This window comes from Terrapene carolina, unplaced genomic scaffold (assembly GCF_002925995.2).
Source record: "Terrapene carolina triunguis isolate 2854851 unplaced genomic scaffold, T_m_triunguis-2.0 Scaffold212, whole genome shotgun sequence".
NCBI lineage: Eukaryota > Metazoa > Chordata > Testudines > Emydidae > Terrapene > Terrapene triunguis.
In genome coordinates, this window is record NW_020664563.1 from 11,840,752 (window position 1) to 11,859,725 (window position 18,974).

General features: G+C 44.9%; 1 protein-coding gene across 2 annotated transcripts in view; it reads left to right on the forward strand.

The window, feature by feature from the left end:
- The window catches only part of SOAT1 (sterol O-acyltransferase 1), a 53,840-nt gene that overhangs the window by 4,791 nt on the left and 30,075 nt on the right, over positions 1-18,974 (forward strand). For both annotated transcript variants that reach the window (XM_026656128.2, XM_026656129.1), the window contains exon 3: positions 18,633-18,691. In XM_026656128.2, the coding sequence (XP_026511913.1) occupies positions 18,633-18,691 (59 nt within the window). The remainder of the gene's footprint in view (positions 1-18,632; positions 18,692-18,974) is intronic.

Sequence of the window (18,974 nt, forward strand, 5' to 3'; positions counted from 1 at the left end):
GGCCCGTTCATTCCCCTGCGGGACCCGAGCGGGATGGGGGGCTGGGGCCTGCTGCCCCCACTCCGGGGCCGCCGCGGGATTGCACCAGCTGGGCAGCAGCCCAGACGCGACTGGCCAGGGGCTGGGCGCAGCGTGCGCGCTGCTGGGTCCCCGCAGCAGGCCCAGGCTCGGGGGGTTCAGGCCCGGGCACCAGAGCCGCAGCCGCCGAGCTTGGCCATCGGCCGCTACCTCCCCCCGCGGCAGTGGGAGCTGCAGCAGCGGCTGCTCCCGAGTCCCGCTGCCCGGGGGGGGAGAACAGCCGCTGCCTGGCCCCGCGGGCCGCCCCCCTACTCTCCCTACCGCCCGACTGAGTCCTGCCTGCACTGGGGCCAGGCCGGACTCTCACTCACCCCGGCCCCGCGCTCCCCCTGCGTCTCCGGGGCCTCCCTCCAGCGCTTGTGGAGGGAGGAGGAATGGTGAGCCTGGGGAAGAGTCGGGGATTCGGGGAGGGAGCCAATGGGGGGAGGAGGGGGCGGAGTCGGGGCGGGGGGGGGAGGCGAGCACTTCTGGGCTCCGGAGCATTTCATTGTTTGTCCAGTGTCCCGACCGCACATTGGTCGGGACACGGGACAAACAAGGAAATATCGGGACGGTCCCGATAAAATCGGGACGTCTGGTCACCCTACTCTAGCCTGGTTGGGGACATCTCCTCTCGGTGACAGGCCTCGTACCTTCACCTCTTTGAAGGAGGAATCCCACAATTCTCCCACTTTCAGACTAGATCCTGGGGTACTTACTGTGATTCTTCAGCAGGGCTGACTGTGCTGGAGCCTTCCTTTCAGTAGCTGTGACCAGTGTGTGGATATGGTGACACAAAACAGTCCTTTCAAAACAACATATTTTTCAATTTCATAGCAGGAACAAAGCAGAACAAGAGCAAAGGGTTATTAAAACATGCATGTTGTTAAGCAATCTACATGCATGTTTGTCTTGTGTAAAGATTAGGGAGGCTTATCCAGACACCCGCACTTTTGGGGACTGCGGTTCAGTCTGCTTTCACACCATCTTTAGGGGGCAGACCTTTTATCAGTCCTAAATGTTCTTTGTTTCCCTGTATCTCTTGAACCTGGTCAAATTGGTTTGTGCAGCCCACCAGAGGCAGGGACGCAGCATATCATAGTTAATAGTCCTGAGTGTCTGCTAAGGAACTCCTGGCTGTGCTGTGGTCACCTTTCCTGTGGACACAGTGTCAAGTAACTCCTGCTGGAATTAATCCTGGTAGTCCTATAGCAAATGATGCAATAACAAATAGCTGGACATGACATATATTCATAATATATCATGAGCTTCTCCCATACCTTTCAGACTTTCTCATTGGCTTGATGAAGGGGCTTCTGCAGAGTTTGCACTTCATTTTTGGTGCAAGTGGAGGCACTTCACTGGAGCTCACTTGATGTGTGGGGGAATAGGGAAAAGAATTCACAGGCTGGCAAAATAAGATTAATTACCCAGAAGTCAGTGTGAACTCCCCTGTCACCGTCCCCTAATTCCATCCTTTAGGAGAGGCTGGTTGATGGTGGAGTTTGAAGGTTTCTTCTACCTGTGCAGGATGGTAGGAATAGCCCAATATCTGAGTTAGCTAAAGCAGTGTATTGTCTGAGTTTTGAGGGTTGGAGTGAACCTCTGGAATTCAAAAGTTTTCAAAGGGCAAAATGGAAAAGTGAAGCATAAATAGCAAGGAATAGGATTCATTACACTGCTCTACAGCCAAAATGCTTCTGAAATAAATGTAGTCAAACTTTACTAATTCTGGGTCACTGAGAACGAAAATGATGCTTAAAATTGTTGATTGGCTCTAGTTTTCAAGATATGCTATTGGGTCAGTATATACGACCCTTGACTTGGGAATGGCGGAGGATGAGGGTATGTCTACACTACGAGAGTAGTTCGATTTTAGTTAAATCGAATATGTGCAATCGATATTAGAAAGTCGAACGTGTGTGTCCACACTAAGGACAGTAATTCGACTTTGTCAGTCCACACTACCAGGGAAAGCGTCGACATTGGAAGCAGTGCACTGTGGGCAGCTATCCCACAGTTCCCGCAGTCCCCGCTGCCCATTGGAATTCTGGGTCGAGCCCCCAATGCCTTCTGGGTAAAAAAATGTGGCGAGGGTGCTTTTGGGTAACTGTCGTCATCCGTCAGTCACTACCGCCCTCCCTCCCTCCCTGAAAGCGCCGGCGGGAAATCAGTTCGCGCACTTTTAGATCAGTGACAGCGCGGACGCCACAGCACTGCGATCATGGATCCCGCTGCGACCATCGCTGCAGTTGTGGCCGTTCTCAACGCCTCGCAGCTTATCATACACCTTTCCCAGAGGCAGATGCAGAGAAATCAGGCGAGGAGGCTACGGCACCGCCGTGAGGGCCTGAAGTCGGAGAGTAGCACAGAGCTGTCAGAAACCACGAGCCCCAGCGCCCAGGACATCACGGTGGCAATGGGGCATGTGGATTTTGTTGAACGGCGATTCTGGGCCCGGGAAACAAGCACGGACTGGTGGGACCGCATAGTGCTTCAGGTCTGGGATGAATCCCAGTGGCTGCGAAACTTTCGCATGCGGAAGGGGACTTTCCTTGAACTTTGTGACTTGCTGTCCCCTGCCCTGAAGCGCAAGGACACCCGCATGCGAGCAGCCCTGACTGTCCAGAAGCGAGTGGCCATAGCCCTCTGGAAGCTTGCAACGCCGGACAGCTACCGGTCAGTCGCGAACCACTTTGGCATGGGCAAATCTACCGTGGGGGTTGTTGTCCTGCAAGTAGCCAAGGCAATCGTCAAGGTACTGCTGTCAAAGGTAGTGACCCTGGGAAACGCGCAGGCCATCATAGATGGCTTCGCCGCGATGGGATTCCCAAACTGCGGTGGGGCTATAGATGGGACTCACATCCCTATCCTGGGACCGGGCCACCAGGCCAGCCAGTACATCAACCGAAAGGGCTACTTTTCAATGGTGCTGCAAGCACTGGTGGACCATCGGGGACGGTTTACAAACATCTACGTCGGATGGCCGGGCAAGGTTCATGACGCTCGCGTGTTCAGGAACTCTGGTCTGTTTAGACGGCTGCAGGAAGGTATTTACTTCCCGGACCACAAGATAACTGTTGGGGATGTGGAGATGCCTACAGTGATCCTCGGGGACCCAGCCTACCCGCTAATGCCCTGGCTCATGAAGCCCTATACTGGCGCCCTGGACACTGAAAAAGAACTCTTCAACTACCGGCTGAGCAAGTGCAGAATGGTGGTGGAGTGTGCTTTTGGCCGTCTCAAGGGGAGATGGAGAAGCTTACTGACTCGCTGTGATCTCAGCGAAACCAATATCCCCATCGTTATTGCAGCTTGCTGTGTGCTCCACAATCTGTGTGAGAGCAAGGGGGAGACCTTTATGGCGGGGTGGGAGGTTGAGGCAAATAGCCTGGCTGCTGATTACGCCCAGCCAGACAGCCGGGCGATTAGAAGAGCCCAGCGGGACGCGCTGTGCATCCGGGAGGCTTTGAAAGCCAGTTTCAAGGCTGAGCAGGGTACCCAGTGACTTTTAAGTTTGTGGACACAGAAGCAGAACTTGCCCCCGTTTCTTTACCCAGTTGCCGTCGACTATCCTCTGCAATCACATACCCCCTTCACCCCCTTCCCAAAAAATAAAATCTGTTCTGTTTTGTTAATGGACACCATTGTCTTTATTACTGTTTTCGCTGGAATGTTTTAAACCTGGGACGCAGACTGTGGCGGGGGGCGGGTTTAGTGTTGTGATGCAAATGATGCTTCTAAACTCCAGGAATGACAGGCTCCGCGGTGGTGGACTGGTTGTTTCAACGGAGCCTGCCAGCTCTCCTGGCCGGGACTGCGTGTATGTGTCGGCTATGTGACTGTCTTGCAGGGGGAGGAGGGTTACAGATCCCCTGCTGCGCGGCTCTGTGATCCAGGGTAAGGACCGCTGCATAAGATCTGTAACTGCCCTCCCACGCCACCAAGTCACAGAGCAACACCACCCCCCCCACCACACAGAACATGAAAACCACCTCCCAGACTGACCAGGATAACTAGTCACTGCACTGTATATGTGCCCTGCTGCTGCACCTGCCCCCTGCTAAAGGTGACTGTCCTGTCCAATGACCAAGCCCCTTCCCCCCCTTCAGACAGACTCCCCTCCAAAAGAAGAGGATGGAAACAGAAATGAACAGAAACGTATTCTTTATTAACAACCGCACATGGAACGGGGGGGTGAAACTTGGACGGGGTCTTGTGTGAGGCGGGTAGGAAAGGACTTTTCAAATTTTGGGGAATGAGAGCCTTCTAGTGGTAGAGCAGTCCGCAGGGGTGGAGTGAAATTTTTCACGGCCCCTTCTACCCCTCCGTGTTTGGACTTTGGGTGAGGGGGGTATGGGACTTGGTGGCGGGGCAGGGCAGTTACAGAGAGACTGCAGCGGGGCTCTCTCCTCCTGCCTCCGGTCCTGCAGAACATCCACAAGGCGGCGGAGCGTGTCCGTTTGCTCCCTCATTAGTCCAAGCAGCGTTTGAGTAGCCTGCCTGTCCTCCTGTCGCCACCTCTCCTCCCGTTCAATGTTTGCCCGGTGCATTTGGGACAAGTTCTCCCTCCACTGTGTCTGCTGGGCTGCCTGTGCTCGGGAGCATGCCATTAGTTCAGCAAACATGTCTTCCCGTGTCCTCTTCTTCCTCCTCCTAATGTGCGCTAGCCTCTGGGCAGATGTGGCTGTGGGAATTGGAAAAAGGGAGTGAATTCCTGAGACAGATCAATGTATCTGTGAACAGAGAACATAGTCTTTCTCTGTGAACAAGACCATGCAGAGCACCTATCACACGCGCACTGAGGACAAGGTCGAATTTTCGGCCCTCGCCTACCGTGCCTGCGGTCTTGCTGTGGCGAGCTGAGGAGCAGGGCAGGACACCGGACTTTGTCTAGATGGCAAACATGGTAAGCCGTAGACTTGTGGCTGCTTAAAACTTTAAGAGTGGCACTGGCCTCCTTTCGCATAGAAAGCAATGCGAGTCTCTGCTGGCAGCAATCCTGCAAGCATGAACTCTGCCCCTGTCCCAGCCCCTCGCGGCTGTAAACCGCGTGGCTGTAAACCGGCGGTTGCAGTTCTGTAAAGGGACGGGCAAGCAGTCCCAATACTAACTTTCCCTTACCTAATTCACAGCAGGGAGTCATGCCAGACATCACCCTCCTGAAGGTCTCTGCGAGCCAGAAGGAGCGGATGCTTCGTGACAGCTTGCAGAAACCGGGGCCATTTGCTGCGCTGCTCTGCAAGGCCATGATCCCGGAGTACCTGCTGGCCTTGTGGCAGGGAAACGTGTCCTACCACGGGGGGCCTAATAAGCTCTCCCTGCCCAGGAACCTGCTGATGAGGCTGGAAAAACACCTGCAGGAGGTGTATGAGGAGTTCTCCCCGGAGGATGTCGCCTCTATCCCTGGTTACATTGACCAGTTCTTGGCTTAGGTGCCCTTGGAGGGACAAATGACTGCAGGGTTTTGGGCACTATAATCATGAAGCGGACATTGTGCAATTTTTTGAAAATGGTTCGGACTATATATTGAGGCGCCCAAAGACAGACTAATCATGACACACTTTGCACTGATTCCCCTTTTGTTTGACTTTCCTGTTAACAGTAGCTAAAGTGCTTTAAAACATGTAAATATTTTAAATATGCCAGTTATGTTGTAAATAAATGTTTGGATATTTAAAACACTTACTGCTTGATCCTTCCCCTGAATCTGTGTCTGGGGTAACGGCTGGGGAGGGTTGGCAGGGGATCTCTGTCAGGGTGATGAAGAGCTCCTGGCTGTCGGGCAAATCAGCGTTGTAAGCGCTGTCTACTGCTTCGTCCTCCTCATCTCCTTCCTCCTCTTCCCCGTCCGCTGAGGAACCGGCCGCGGACAATATCCCATCCTCAGAGTCCACGGTCAGGGGTGGGGTAGTGGTGGCGGCCGCACCTAGGATGGAATGCAGTGCCTCGTAGAAACGGGATGTGTGGGGCTGGGATCCGGAGCGTCCGTTTGCCTCTTTGGTCTTCTGGTAGCCTTGTCTCAGCTCCTTGATTTTCACGCGGCACTGCGTTGCATCCCGGCTGTAGCCTCTCTCTGCCATGGCTTTAGAGATCTTCTCATAGGTCTTTGCATTCCGTCTTTTGGAGCGCAGCTCGGAAAGCACTGACTCATCTCCCCACACAGCGATGAGATCCAAGACTTCCCGATCCGTCCATGCTGGGGCCCTCTTTCTATTGGATTGCACGGCCATCTCTGCTGGAGAGCTCTGCATCGTTGCCACTGCTGCCACTGCTGCTGAGCTCGCCACGGTGTCCAAACAGAAACTGCGCTTCAAACTGCCCAGACAGGAAAAGGAATTCAAATTTTCCCGGGGTGTGGCTGGTCAGAGCATCCGAGCTCGGACTGCTGTCCAGAGCGTCAACAGAGTGGTGCACTGTGGGATAGCTCCCGGAGCTATTAGCGTCGATTTCCATCCACACCTAGCCTAATTCGATATGGCCATTTCGAATTTAGCGCTACTCCTCTCGTTGGGGAGGATTACAGAAATCGATTTAAAGAGAGCTCTATGTCGAACTAAATGGCTTCGTGGTGTGGACGGGTGCAGGGTTAATTCGATATAACGGCGCTAAATTCGACATAAAAGCCTAGTGTAGACCAGGCCTAAGTGAGTTATAAAGGGAAGGGATCTCAATTTAAACCAGAAATGACTAAAATACATCTTTGACTGGATCTATGAATAAATCTATGACTGGGTTTGGACAGTACTTGCTTTTTAGGCAAAACAATGAATGATGCAATCTGAAGCAGGTATTGCGTCATACATGATATGAATTGCATCATGTTATTCCTAGAAGTCATGGATGATGCAATCATAACGAAGCTTACATCACTCTGCTGAACAAATTGCCCTATATCAGCTCTAGAAATCATACAGTGTCGTGCTCTCTTATTTGTCAGTGTTTGATTTTGCAAAGGGACACATTTCTGTTTAGCCAGAGTGATCAGAGATGCCTCGTACTTGTGTGAACAGTGCAGATAACTTCTGCTATGTTTGTGGTGAAGTGACTTTTGCATCACAAAAGCGCAGTATAACCACTATGGTTAAGAAAGCCTATCACCTTTATTTTGGCTGCAAAATTGGAGATCAGGACAAGAGGTGGGCCCCACACATATGCTGCAAGACTTGTGCAACAAATCTTCGCCAGTGGTTGAACAGGAAAAGGAAATCTATGCCTTTTGCAGTGCCAATGATTTGGAGAGAGCCAACAGATCATACCAGCAATTGTTACTTCTGCATGGTGCCTCCAGTTGGGAAAGGTGTGTCAAAGAAGAAAAAGTGGACTGTGCATTATCCAAACATTCCATCAGCTATACGCCCAGTACCCCACGGAGAAGGACTGCCGGTTCCTGATGCACCAGAATCATTCTCACTTGAGTCAGACGAGGAAGAGGATGAAACTTCTGGTCCTGAACCATCAATGTCACAGGACCCACATTTTCTCCCATCCTCCTCCTCTGAACCACACCTCATAACACAAGGTGAACTGAATGACCTTGTCAGGGATTTGGAACTACCCAAGAGTAAGGCAGAGCTGTTGGGCTCCAGACTACAGCAGTGGAATCTCCTGGCAGGTGATGTTAGGGTTTCCATGTTCCGTGACCGTCAAAAGGATCCTGTCCCATTCTTCTTCATGGAAGGTGATCTTGTAGCCTGCAACAACATCGATGGTGTGATGGCAGCCCTCAACATCGTTCATGATCCAGATGAGTGGAGACTGTTCATTGATTCATCGAAGACGAGTCTTAAAGCTGTTTTACTGCATAATGGCAATGTTTTGCCATCAATTCCAGTTGGTCATGCAGTCCATATGAAGGAAACCTATGACAACATGAAACAACTTTTGAGGTGCATAAACTATGACCAACATCAGTGGCAGCTTTGTGGCGATTTGAAGGTTGTTGCTCTCTTGCTTGGTCTGCAGACTGGATAAACAAAGTACTGCTGTTTTCTCTGCGAATGGGATAGTCGTGCAAGAGATTCCCACTACATCAAGAAAGATTGGCCACTCCGACAGTCATTGGAGCCTGGGAGGAAAAGTGTTCAGCATCCATCACTTGTTGAATCAAGGAAGATTTTGTTACCACCCTTACACATCAAGCTGGGTCTGATGAAGAACTTTGTCAAGGCCATTGACAAAACACAAGCAGCTTTCAAGTACCTCCGTGGAAAATTTCCAAGGTTAAGTGAAGCTAAGATAAAGGAAGGTGTCTTTGTTGGTCCTCAGATTCGTGAACTTCTTCGAGATGATGCATTTGACCATGCACTGCGTGGCAAGGAAAAGACGGCATGGAAAGCCTTCCAGTTAGTGGCAATAAATTTTCTCGGAAACAACAAGGCAGACAACTACAGGTTGTTGGTGGAAAACCTTCTCAAGGCATACAAAAGCCTTGGTTGCAACATGTCACTAAAGATACATTTTTTGCACTCTCATCTAGATTTTTTTCCACCGAACTGTGGAGCAGTGAGCGACGAGCACGGCGAGCGATTTCACCAGGGCATTGCAACAATGGAGAAACGCTATCAGGGCAAATGGAGCCTATCAATGCTTGCAGACTATTGCTGGACAGTGACAAAAGATGCTCCATTGAATGAATATAAGAGACAAGCCAAGAAGCGCCGAGTAGACACTGAATAGGACTAAACTATGTACAGAATAGTTTTTTGCCTTTTGTTTCATAATAAATTTTATTTATATAACCCTTTTGCTGATTTTTAAAGTGTTACATAAACAGGACAGGTGAAATATTATCATGTAAAGCAACCATAAACACATGAAAAGACCTAGGTTTACAATTTATGATTAAAACTCTATCTACACAATATACATAGACATAAAATGTAAAAACTTAAATATCTTAGAAACAGTAGCCAATCAGTTGTTTTAATTGTCATATTTGAATTCAGCACATCAAAATACATAATAAATAGCACATTTTATCTCTGAAGCAGACGACTTCTCAAAAATTGTAGACCAGTGTTATTGGAAGACCAAACAATGAAAGCACCAATGGAACCACTAATAGGATGGCTGTCTCATGCTGTTGGAGGGAATCAGTCCTCAGATAATAATCATCAGTAGTCTGCAGCTTTGAGGTCCTCTTCAACTGCTTGCTGCTGCTGGAGTGTTCAGATAGCTGTTGCTGTGAAAGATGCAACCTTCCACCAGAGTCTAGTTAGAGGACTATATCTCATTCTGTTGGATGATTTGGCCACAGTCATCCACTCTGTCATGGCTTCTAGGCTGGATTACTGCAACTTGCTTTATCAAGGCATGAGTGTTATTTTAGCCAGAATGAAGTAGTCAGCTTGTTTTGGCAACACCGGCCACCAAGAACTAGTACTGCTAGTCTCATTATTGTGGCTTCTTATAAAATTAAGTTAAAAGCTAATGTTCTCATTTTTAATTCCCTCTGCAGCTGTTTGTCGGCATCTCAGCGAGTGCCTTTTTCCTTGACAACTATATCTTGCAAGTATACATGTTCCTCAGGCACTTTGGAGCTGTCATCCTTGTGGGTGAAATCCTTGAGTGGGAGTTGGGCTTTCTCTGCAAGAGGAGACGGGACTTTGGAATTTATTATCAGAGAAAATCATTGATCTTATAGGCTTCAGAATAGGCAATATTTCAGTTTCGCTTTCCCAAATTAACAGAAAAGGGGTGGGACAAAAAGTGAAGTTAGAAGGAAGTAATAAATTTTATTTAAAACAAACAAACAAAAACAACAACCACCAGATTATCTAGGAGAAAGAAAGAGTGGAAAACTACAAGTGACCTATGGCCTAGAGTTGATTCTTAACTCTTGGGTGGCTTTACTAATCTCTTTATTTCTGCTCTAGCTAGACTGCATTTGTGATGAGTGCCTTTATAAATGAAAATTACAATTGATATTTTAAATAAGGCTTGCTGACTTAGCTAATTAATCTAATTTAAATCAATCTACCCTGCTCAGAATCCTGTTTTTTGTTGATCCATATTCTGGGAGTTTGCTTCAGCAAGATCAACCAATGTTATATTCTCTGTGGAAATCAAATGCAGAGTTGCTCTTTCTCACAGGGATCAGGTAGGATCCAACCTAAGAACACCAGTTATTCTAGGATCTGTCCTTCTCTGCTTCTCTTGTTATGGCAAAATCAATGATGTTTAGTGGAGGAAGACAGAAAAAGACATCTACAGTGGTAAGCTTCTCCTTAATCTAGATAATGCTGGCACTTTCTAACTTGCCAGTGAAATGATCACATGAGTGTTGTCTGCAGTGTCGGAAGTTTTAATTTAATTCCTTTTTGGACAACAGCTCAATGAACCATGCCCTCTGTGGCCTGCATGTACTTTTAGGTAGATCAACTGAGTTATTTAGTCACTGTGGAGTCATAACATGCCTGCATTGGCTCGCTGTAAAAATTAGCTTAACTCAGTAAACAATTTAGTGGTTGGCGTAAAGGACTGAGAATTGGGACTAAGATCTCATCTGACTTCTGCTACTGACTTGGTGTGTGACCTTAGACAAATCATTTAACCTCTAGCTGTCTTCCCCCTTTGTAAAATAAGGATAATTTGTCTGTCTGCCTCAGTAGTGAGGTGTAATATTTTGTTAAGCGCTTTCACCCAGGATCTGAAAGGTGTCTTACAAGTGCAAAGTATATGCCAAAGCCCATGGGCTATTCTTGAATTATTTTTTCCAGTTAAAGCACTAAATGTTTCTAGCCATGTGCGTTGCATCATGCACCTATAAAACACCTGCTAGAATTGTGCATTTAGATGGCTATCTCACTGTCCTCTGTGTGTAATGATGGGTTCTATGCATCTTCACATTATGTAGTCGTTGGAGGCTGTTTGACATATGCCTGGGGGTTTGCAATACATGAGACTGAAGTTTTGTAAGTCTATTGTATGACTTCTGAACGGAAGGCCCTATTCAGAGAAGTGGCATTCCAGGAGTGGCAACCTGACTGCAGACACTTTGTTGGAGAAATCCATTTTACCCGTGGGTGGTTCTTTTATTTGATTTCCTTGTATAGTGTGAGGGTATCTCCCATATTAGGTCATTTAAACCCTCAGAAGTTTGTCTTTGACATGCTTCTTTCTCTCTGTTTTTCTGCAGTTAGGGGCATCTTGTCCTGTCATTCATATCTTGAGCAATTATTTGGCCAACAGTAACATCTTGTTGAATTCTTACTACTTAATGACAATCACATGCAGTGGCTTCTGGTCACTGCATCATGATTAAAAATGTTCCAGTCTTGTGCCAGTCTTAACTTTATAGTATGTAACTTCAGGCAACTCCGATGGATTTTAGTGTGGTTCTAGTCTGTAATAGAACTATATAAAAAGGCCACCTCTTTACTCAACTGATCTGTTCCTTTTATGGACTCATTCATAATTACTGACTTGAGTGGTTAAAAAATATTTACTGCTTTTTGAGAAGCCTTGTTAATATTGCAGAGCCAACACATTTGGGCTAGCTAGAGCAGTGGTTCTCAACCTGGGGTACATGTACCCCTGGGGATATGCAGGGGTCTTCTAGGGAGTACATCAACTCATCTAGATATTTGCCTAGTTTTACAACAGGCTACATAAAAAGCACTAGTGAAGTCAGTACAAACTAAAATTTCATACAGACAATGACTTGTTTATACTGCTCTATATACTATACGCTGAAATGTAAGTACAGTGTTAATATTCCAGTTGATTTATTTTATAATTGTATGGTAAATATGAGAAAGTAAGCAATTTTTCAATAATAGTGTGCTGTGACACTTCGGTATTTTTATGTCTGATTTTGTAAGCAAGTAGTTTTTAAGTGAGGTGAAACTTGGGGGTACGCAAGACAAATCAGACTATTATACCCCTTTCAGGAGTCTGGAAAGGTTGAGAGCTTCTGAACTAGAGTCTTGCATATTACGAACACTTTTGGTAGATTCCCATTACAGAAACAGGTTACACAATTTTTTAAAAAACTTTCCTATTCTTGTGAAATCCAATTTTTTTTTCACCAGCTCAGGTGTTGAACAAGAAGAAAAGAGCCAAGTTTAATTTTCAGATGGAGAGTTGTTTACACAGAGATGGCACTCTTAAATACCATTTTTAAAGGTGCTTTACAAAATATAAGCCCACTTTAAACCTTTTAATGGAACTATCATATTTATTTTGTCTCTCAAAGAAGATCCTGCAAGTTTGTTTGCTAGTCTCATTAATTAGGTTGTTTCCCCTTTAATTAGCACCCTACCCTATTTTAAAAGTCAGTATCTAGGCGTTCTTAATTTCTGCTATGCTAACATAGTTTACAGTTTTGCAATGAGAAGATGTTGCAACCTGTAAGTCATTTAAGTATGACTTCCCTTGTGTGTAGATCTTAAATTTCAGTTCCAAAGAGAGGCCCATGTTAAATCAATTTTATGACCCCTACTCAGACATCCTTTCCTCACTTCAGACTGATCATCATGTGAGGGTTCCTCCTCCAGTCAAATGTTCCTTGTGAGTAAGCAACAATTTATGTAACAGAAAATAAATGAATTGTCCCCTTTTTCTGTACAGACAGGTATTTGTATGTTGACTCACTTTTATAAGTTTTTTGAGCAGTGTTAATCAGGGGACTGAGTTCTTTGTGTAGTTTTGTTTGTTTTTGTTTTAAGAGATTGGATTTCCAGGGCAAATCACAATTTAGCTATTCTACTTTTTTGTTTTAACTTTTTAGTACATTCACGTTTTTGTAGTCAATGTACATACTCTAACATGAGATAACAGTGAAAATGACTGTTTTGGATATTTAGATTCTGTTAAGACGGTTTCTCTGTTTCCGGCCCAGAGTCTGTGGGTCCCTCTTTCTTGATGAGTCTTGGGTTTGTTGATCTCTCCTGTTATAATCCACATTTTGTATGCTGATGGTCACGTTGTTAACCACTATTATATCAAACTCACTTCCCCTCCTTTCCCTCCCACTCATTATTCTTAACAGTTCTCCTTTGGTGTCAGTTTAGTATAATTCCCCCTTGGTTAATAGAGCTGGTTGAACAACTTTCAAAATCATTCACCAAAAAGGATAAACTTTTCACAGAAAAAAAATCTTTTTTTGACTAGTTGTAATATTTGAAGTTTCTAATTAAATGATCGAACAGTAAAATGTATGCTAAATTCAAAGCTGTGATTTAATAGTAAACGTCTCAATTTTTTTCCTTGTGTGCTCTTGGTCAATTTCAGACTAATGTATAATAGGTTGCGAGAGATAAGGGAGAGAATGGGCTTTTTGGCTACAAACATCTATTTACTCTTCTCTCCTCTGAATCTTAGTCAAATTATCTCTGAAATCAGAATTGCCTACATTTAATAATGCAATAATCTTAAATGCTGGGCTAAGTCTTATGTTGTAGAAGTGGGGAAGTTGCCTAGCAATCAGAAAATCTCTATTTTTGGTAACTTTGAGCAAGTTGATCTTGACATATTTTCAGTAAAAGCAAGTAGTGGTTGTGGCACTGGCCGACCAGGTGCCAGCTCATGCCAAGGCCCCTAAACCTCACTGAACACTGACAAATGCATAGTTGGACACCTGTCTGTCTCACCTGCATGTTAGTATTGGTATTAGATTTATAGAGATGGGTTTAGTGTTTGGACTTTATGAAATGCTTGTGAGTTGCTGCATCCATTAATCTCACTTATAATGTCTAAATCATGTTATAAGGTAATATTTAAGTGTTTGCTATGAAACTGGAAACCCTCAGAGTCAGGAGACAAGCATTATTGAGTGTGAAATACTAGTTCACCACAAGCAGGGCCGGCTCCAGGCACCAGCAAGGGAAGCTGTTGCTTGGGGCGGCCAATGGAAAGGGGTGGCACGTTCGGGTCTTCGGCGGCAATTCAGTGGTGGGTCCCTCACTCCCTCTCGGAGGGAAGGACCGGCCGCCGAATTGCCACCGAAGAATGAAGCGGCACAGTAGAGCTGCTGCCGAAGTGCCGCCGATCGCGGCTTTATTTTATTTATTTATTTATTTATTTATTGCTTCGCCGCTTGGGGCGGCAAAAAAGCTGGAGCCGGCCCTGACCACAAGAGATGTATTCTGCCCAGCAAAGGAAGGCCTATAGACACCAGACAAACCATTGTGGAACATCAGTGGATAGGGGACTTTGCTCCCCATCACACAAATGAAGAGAGGATGTGCACAAACCCTCGTCCCATCACAGTTTGAACTCCAGGGGAAGGGAATAAAATCTCAGAGCCGGAGGTTCTGTATCATTATGGTGCTTTGAATTTGGAGAGGGCAATATTTCTAAAAATAAGCAAGGGATCCCCAAGCTGCTTAGCTTAGCTTACCCCTAAAGGACCTATGGAGGTTGTACATTACAGCAGCTTGTTATTTTTTGAAGCCGAAGACTGTAACTCATTTGTGTGTTTACTTGCTTTAACCTTGTAAATAACTTTTATTTTTCCTAGTTAATAAACTTTTAGTTTAATATAGGACTGGCTACAAGTGTTGTCTTCAGTGAGAGATCTAAGGTACATTTGACCTGGGGTAAGTAACTGGTCCTTTGGGACTGGGAGTAACCTGAATATTGTTGCAATTTTTGGTGTAAGGGACCATCTACCAGAAAGGCAGGCATGCCTGTGTGGCAAGATAGACTGGAGTGCCTAAGGAGACTGTCTGTGACTCCATCTCAAGGCTGTTATAGTGCTTGAGGAGTTCACACTTGCTACTTTGTTGGTGAAATCTAATCATAGAACACACAACCAATTGGGGGTTTGTGCCCTGGTTTGTAATAGTCTGTTCTGAGGTTGGCACCCACGTTCGTGAGCTTGACAGTGGTGCAAATGCATTCTGTGGTGTTAGTCATCCCTACTGAATGTCCTGGTTCACATCACAAGGCCACCAAATAAACAGGTGCCATCTGTTGATTGTTCACTAGGCTAAGGATTCAGATATCAGCCATGTTATAAACAGATTTGTTGTGAGTGTTTACATGGTGACTGCTCTTGATATGAGGCTCTAGCCAGTACTATCAACTCTCATTTTCAAGATAACCAAATTCACTTCACTTAAAATTCAAAATGAAGAACTAAAAACCTTTCTTTAACTTTATTATAGTGCTAGAGTTGCAGTCCCCTCAAATGAGGAACTTGTTCTAGATTAATTTTTCTTAACCGCCTCTTATTTAATATGAATGTCAAAACTACTACCCATCATTAAAGCATTTGCTTTTTTAATAAGTTGAAAAAATACAGTGTTCTGCATAGGGTTATGTATTCAAATAATTTGAATGGAATAGTGTAGATTGATAGGGTGTGGACTTGGTTAGGTGTTCTAGCAGTTTCCCATTTTTGTAAAGATCATAAAAAGATAAACTTTCTTTTGACCATACAACAGAGAAATTTTTATTCTGTGAATCTGGTAATAAGTTATGCTTTACTGCAATGCTATTATGTACATCTGTTTGAAACTAAAACCCCTTTTAGTCAAAGGGTACTGTCATGTCTTATAAACAATTGTAAATGGAAAAAGACTCTGCCATAACAACAGATGCAAAACCTGCAGACATATCTCCACTGCTACGATGATCAATACCCCCCACAACACAGCTTCCAAGATCTACCGGTCCTACACATATCCATCACAAAGTGTGGTATACCTCATCCAGAGCACTAAATACCCTAGTAACACTATGTGGGTGGAAATCAGACAGTCCCTACACTCTTGAAAGAACTCCCAGGGAAAAATGATATGGTGTTTTTTGTTTTTTTTAATCACCCGTGGACAAACATTTTTCACAAAACAATCTTACCTCTGTCCTCGTCCTCAAAGGAAACCTGCACAACACTTTCAAAAGATGAGTTGGGAGCTTAAATTCATAACTTAGCTAGACATTGAAAATGATGGTTTTACTAAATATGCTGGATTTATGGCTTATTACAATAATCTGAAACCCATGAACCCCCCCCCCGCCCCACACCTTGAATGGTGTCTCACAATATGTGGAATTACTTATACTGAACAATCTATTCCATCTTATTTAGCTGTGATGCTTTTAGTATCTTTCCCAGACCTGAAGAAGAGCTTTCCTCTCTCACCAACAGAAGTTGGTCCAATAAAAGCTATTACCTCATCCACCTTGTCCTCTAATATCCTGGGACCAACACAGATACAACAACACTACAAACAACAATGGGAAAAAGTTGTATTACAACACAGTATACGTCTGCACTCCTGTTACAACTATAAAAAGTTCTCCCAAGCATAATTGATGAGCCACTATCTCTTATTGTTTCTTCAGTTCTCTTCGTATGCTGCTGTTTCTGGATGCCTATTGTATTGGGTGTAACAAGTTTCTGGTGTTAAGTTCTTCATGTAAGCGGCAAGGCTTTAAATACAGGATGACCAGCATTAAAGTGAATGTGAAAGTCACAAATTCAGGCACCAAAGAGATGATTTTTTTAAATGGGTTGGTTATAAATTGGCCTCCCCTTAGCAAGATACACTATTAGGCCAATATTTATTTTTCTATATACTTGTTTAACTGTGGATTTTTTGGGGGGGAGGTGGTTCAAGATTTGTTTCTACTGAAGTCTTTAAACCTGTTTGCTAAGAATCCTTTGCTTAATAAGAAACTTGCGAAGTGCTTTTTACTTGTAAAGGCCTCATTGTTTGGAGGGTTGTGTGCTGCTAGTGCACTACTATTCCATTTCTACCTAGGCATTCTGAATTAGTTGCAAGATTAGGATGAGAAAACTACAGAAAAGGCCCACACAGACACATGTGGCCTTCTAAAGGTTGTTTATCACTGTTTCAGGGTTGGCCAAGTTTAGGGACCTTGGCAAGACTTATGTAGTTGCAAACAAAAAACGTTCCAAAAGCCAAAATGTTATCAGTTGTTCCCATCCTTTACCATTTAGCGTCCTTACTCCCAATCCAACTGTTGGGATATTGTGTTCCTTAGTGAGTGATAACCAGAAACGGGCACTGTGCCTAACAGGAAACACAACTCTTGCATAGCAAGGCCTTGGTTATTCCATTATGTAAATGCCAGAACAACACCTCCCATCTGTTTTGCTCCAACGTATTATAATATAATACTCTAAATATTTAAATTTCCATTTGTAATGAACTGCTACAGTTCTCATAGGAGAACAAGGATATAAGTCAACACTGTTCTTTGTGTGCAACCCTATAGTAATATACCTGTGTGCGTACATGATAGAGGGGAAGATTTCTAGTAAGATAATATGCTTCAGATTCAAACTTCCAAAGGGTGGTTATAAATATGGATAACATTTGAACTCTGTCCTTTAAGCATAGTGGTAAACATTAAATGGTGTATGGCTCTTTGAGTGCTGTATCTTTGCCTCAGCTTGTCGTAAATATGTATAGGCATCTTGGTGTATTTTTTCCTACCAGATTGTATTTCCAAACTGCCCTTCTGCAGGGAATCTGTCGATTTTTGTCCTTTTCACTTTCTTGTTACCAAGATCTGCTGGGATCTGGTCATCTTGTTGTGGCGCAAGCTCAGTCCATTGTTTCTTGCAGTCAGTATGACTTGTTACTTAGATGTTATCTCTTTGCCACAGGAGCCTTCTTTTTGTTCCATGTGGGCATAGCAGCTACAACAGTGGGGTCCTGGCCCACAATTGGGGCTCCTAGGTGCTGTGATAATTAAGGCTAAGATTTTGTCTCAGACATTTTTAGTAAAAGTCACAGACAGGTCATGGGCTTCTGTGAATTTTTCTTTTTTGCCCGTGACCTATCCATGACTTTTATTAAAAATATGCATGACAAAACAGGGAGCTCTGGGATCCGTACACTACCCTGGGGCCCCCAGCTCAGACCCCCTCTGCCAGCTTGGGACATCCCTGCCACCCGTGGTGCCTGGGAGCTCCCAGGGCACCCCCGTGACATCTCAGAGTTTGGGGGCCCCCACAGTTCCCAGCCATCATGGGCTGTGGGGAGACCCTGCAGCTCCCAGGTGCCATGAGCTCAAGTCACAGAGGTCTGTGGAAGTCACTGATTCGTAGCCCTAATGATAATACAAATAAAATGACATACTGAAGATGACTCTAGGTTATGGTTAGCAATGGGCAAAAGTAAGTTGCCCAAATCTAGCACCTATTAACATGAAGATGCAGCTGGTTTGTCACCTGACTAATTTAAACTCATGGGGTTAACTCTGACAAGTGTATGTGCATTTATCCTCTTGCTTGTATCAAAAATTTGGCTCCTGGTGAAACCTTAAAAATATTTGATGTTTGGGATGGAGGGAGAAGACTTGACACTTGTGAAGTTACTGGGTGCTTGGGTTTCAGCAGCTGTGTTTAATAAAATCACCATCCACATAAAACACCAAAATGCTCCTTCTTGGCTTCTAAACTTCCTACAGTTTAGTCAGTCCTGAGCTTAACGGGGCCTTTGGCTTATCAGAGACAAAGTTAATGGTAAATCCAGTTTCTATGAGCTGGGTATGCTGTTCCTCCTTTTCTCTTCGTGCTTCTGAGCATGTGTGTTGACCATGTCATATCTATTGAAAACATAACTGTTAAATATTTGCTTTTCCTCCTTTAGGTTGGGTTGATGTCGACCATGGGATAACAAAGAAAATGCAGCTAATAGCAGAGGCTGAGGTAAATATTTTTTAACATTTACTTGGTGGGGGGGATCCAGACTCCTGGAAAACATGAAACTTTTTTTTGTGTGTGTTTGTCTATTGTTCGTTTAATGCTCTATAATGCCATCATTTCAGACATAGCTTAGGAGTAGTGGTTTTACACAAGCCTTTATTCTTCCCCTTCTCCCCTATTCCTATGCCCCCTGTACAGCATCTGTGTCAAAATATTAACTCGGCTGTTTGTTTTTCTTTCTCAGCCTGTGTTGTACTTGGGCCCCAAAAGGTTAATTCTACAAATA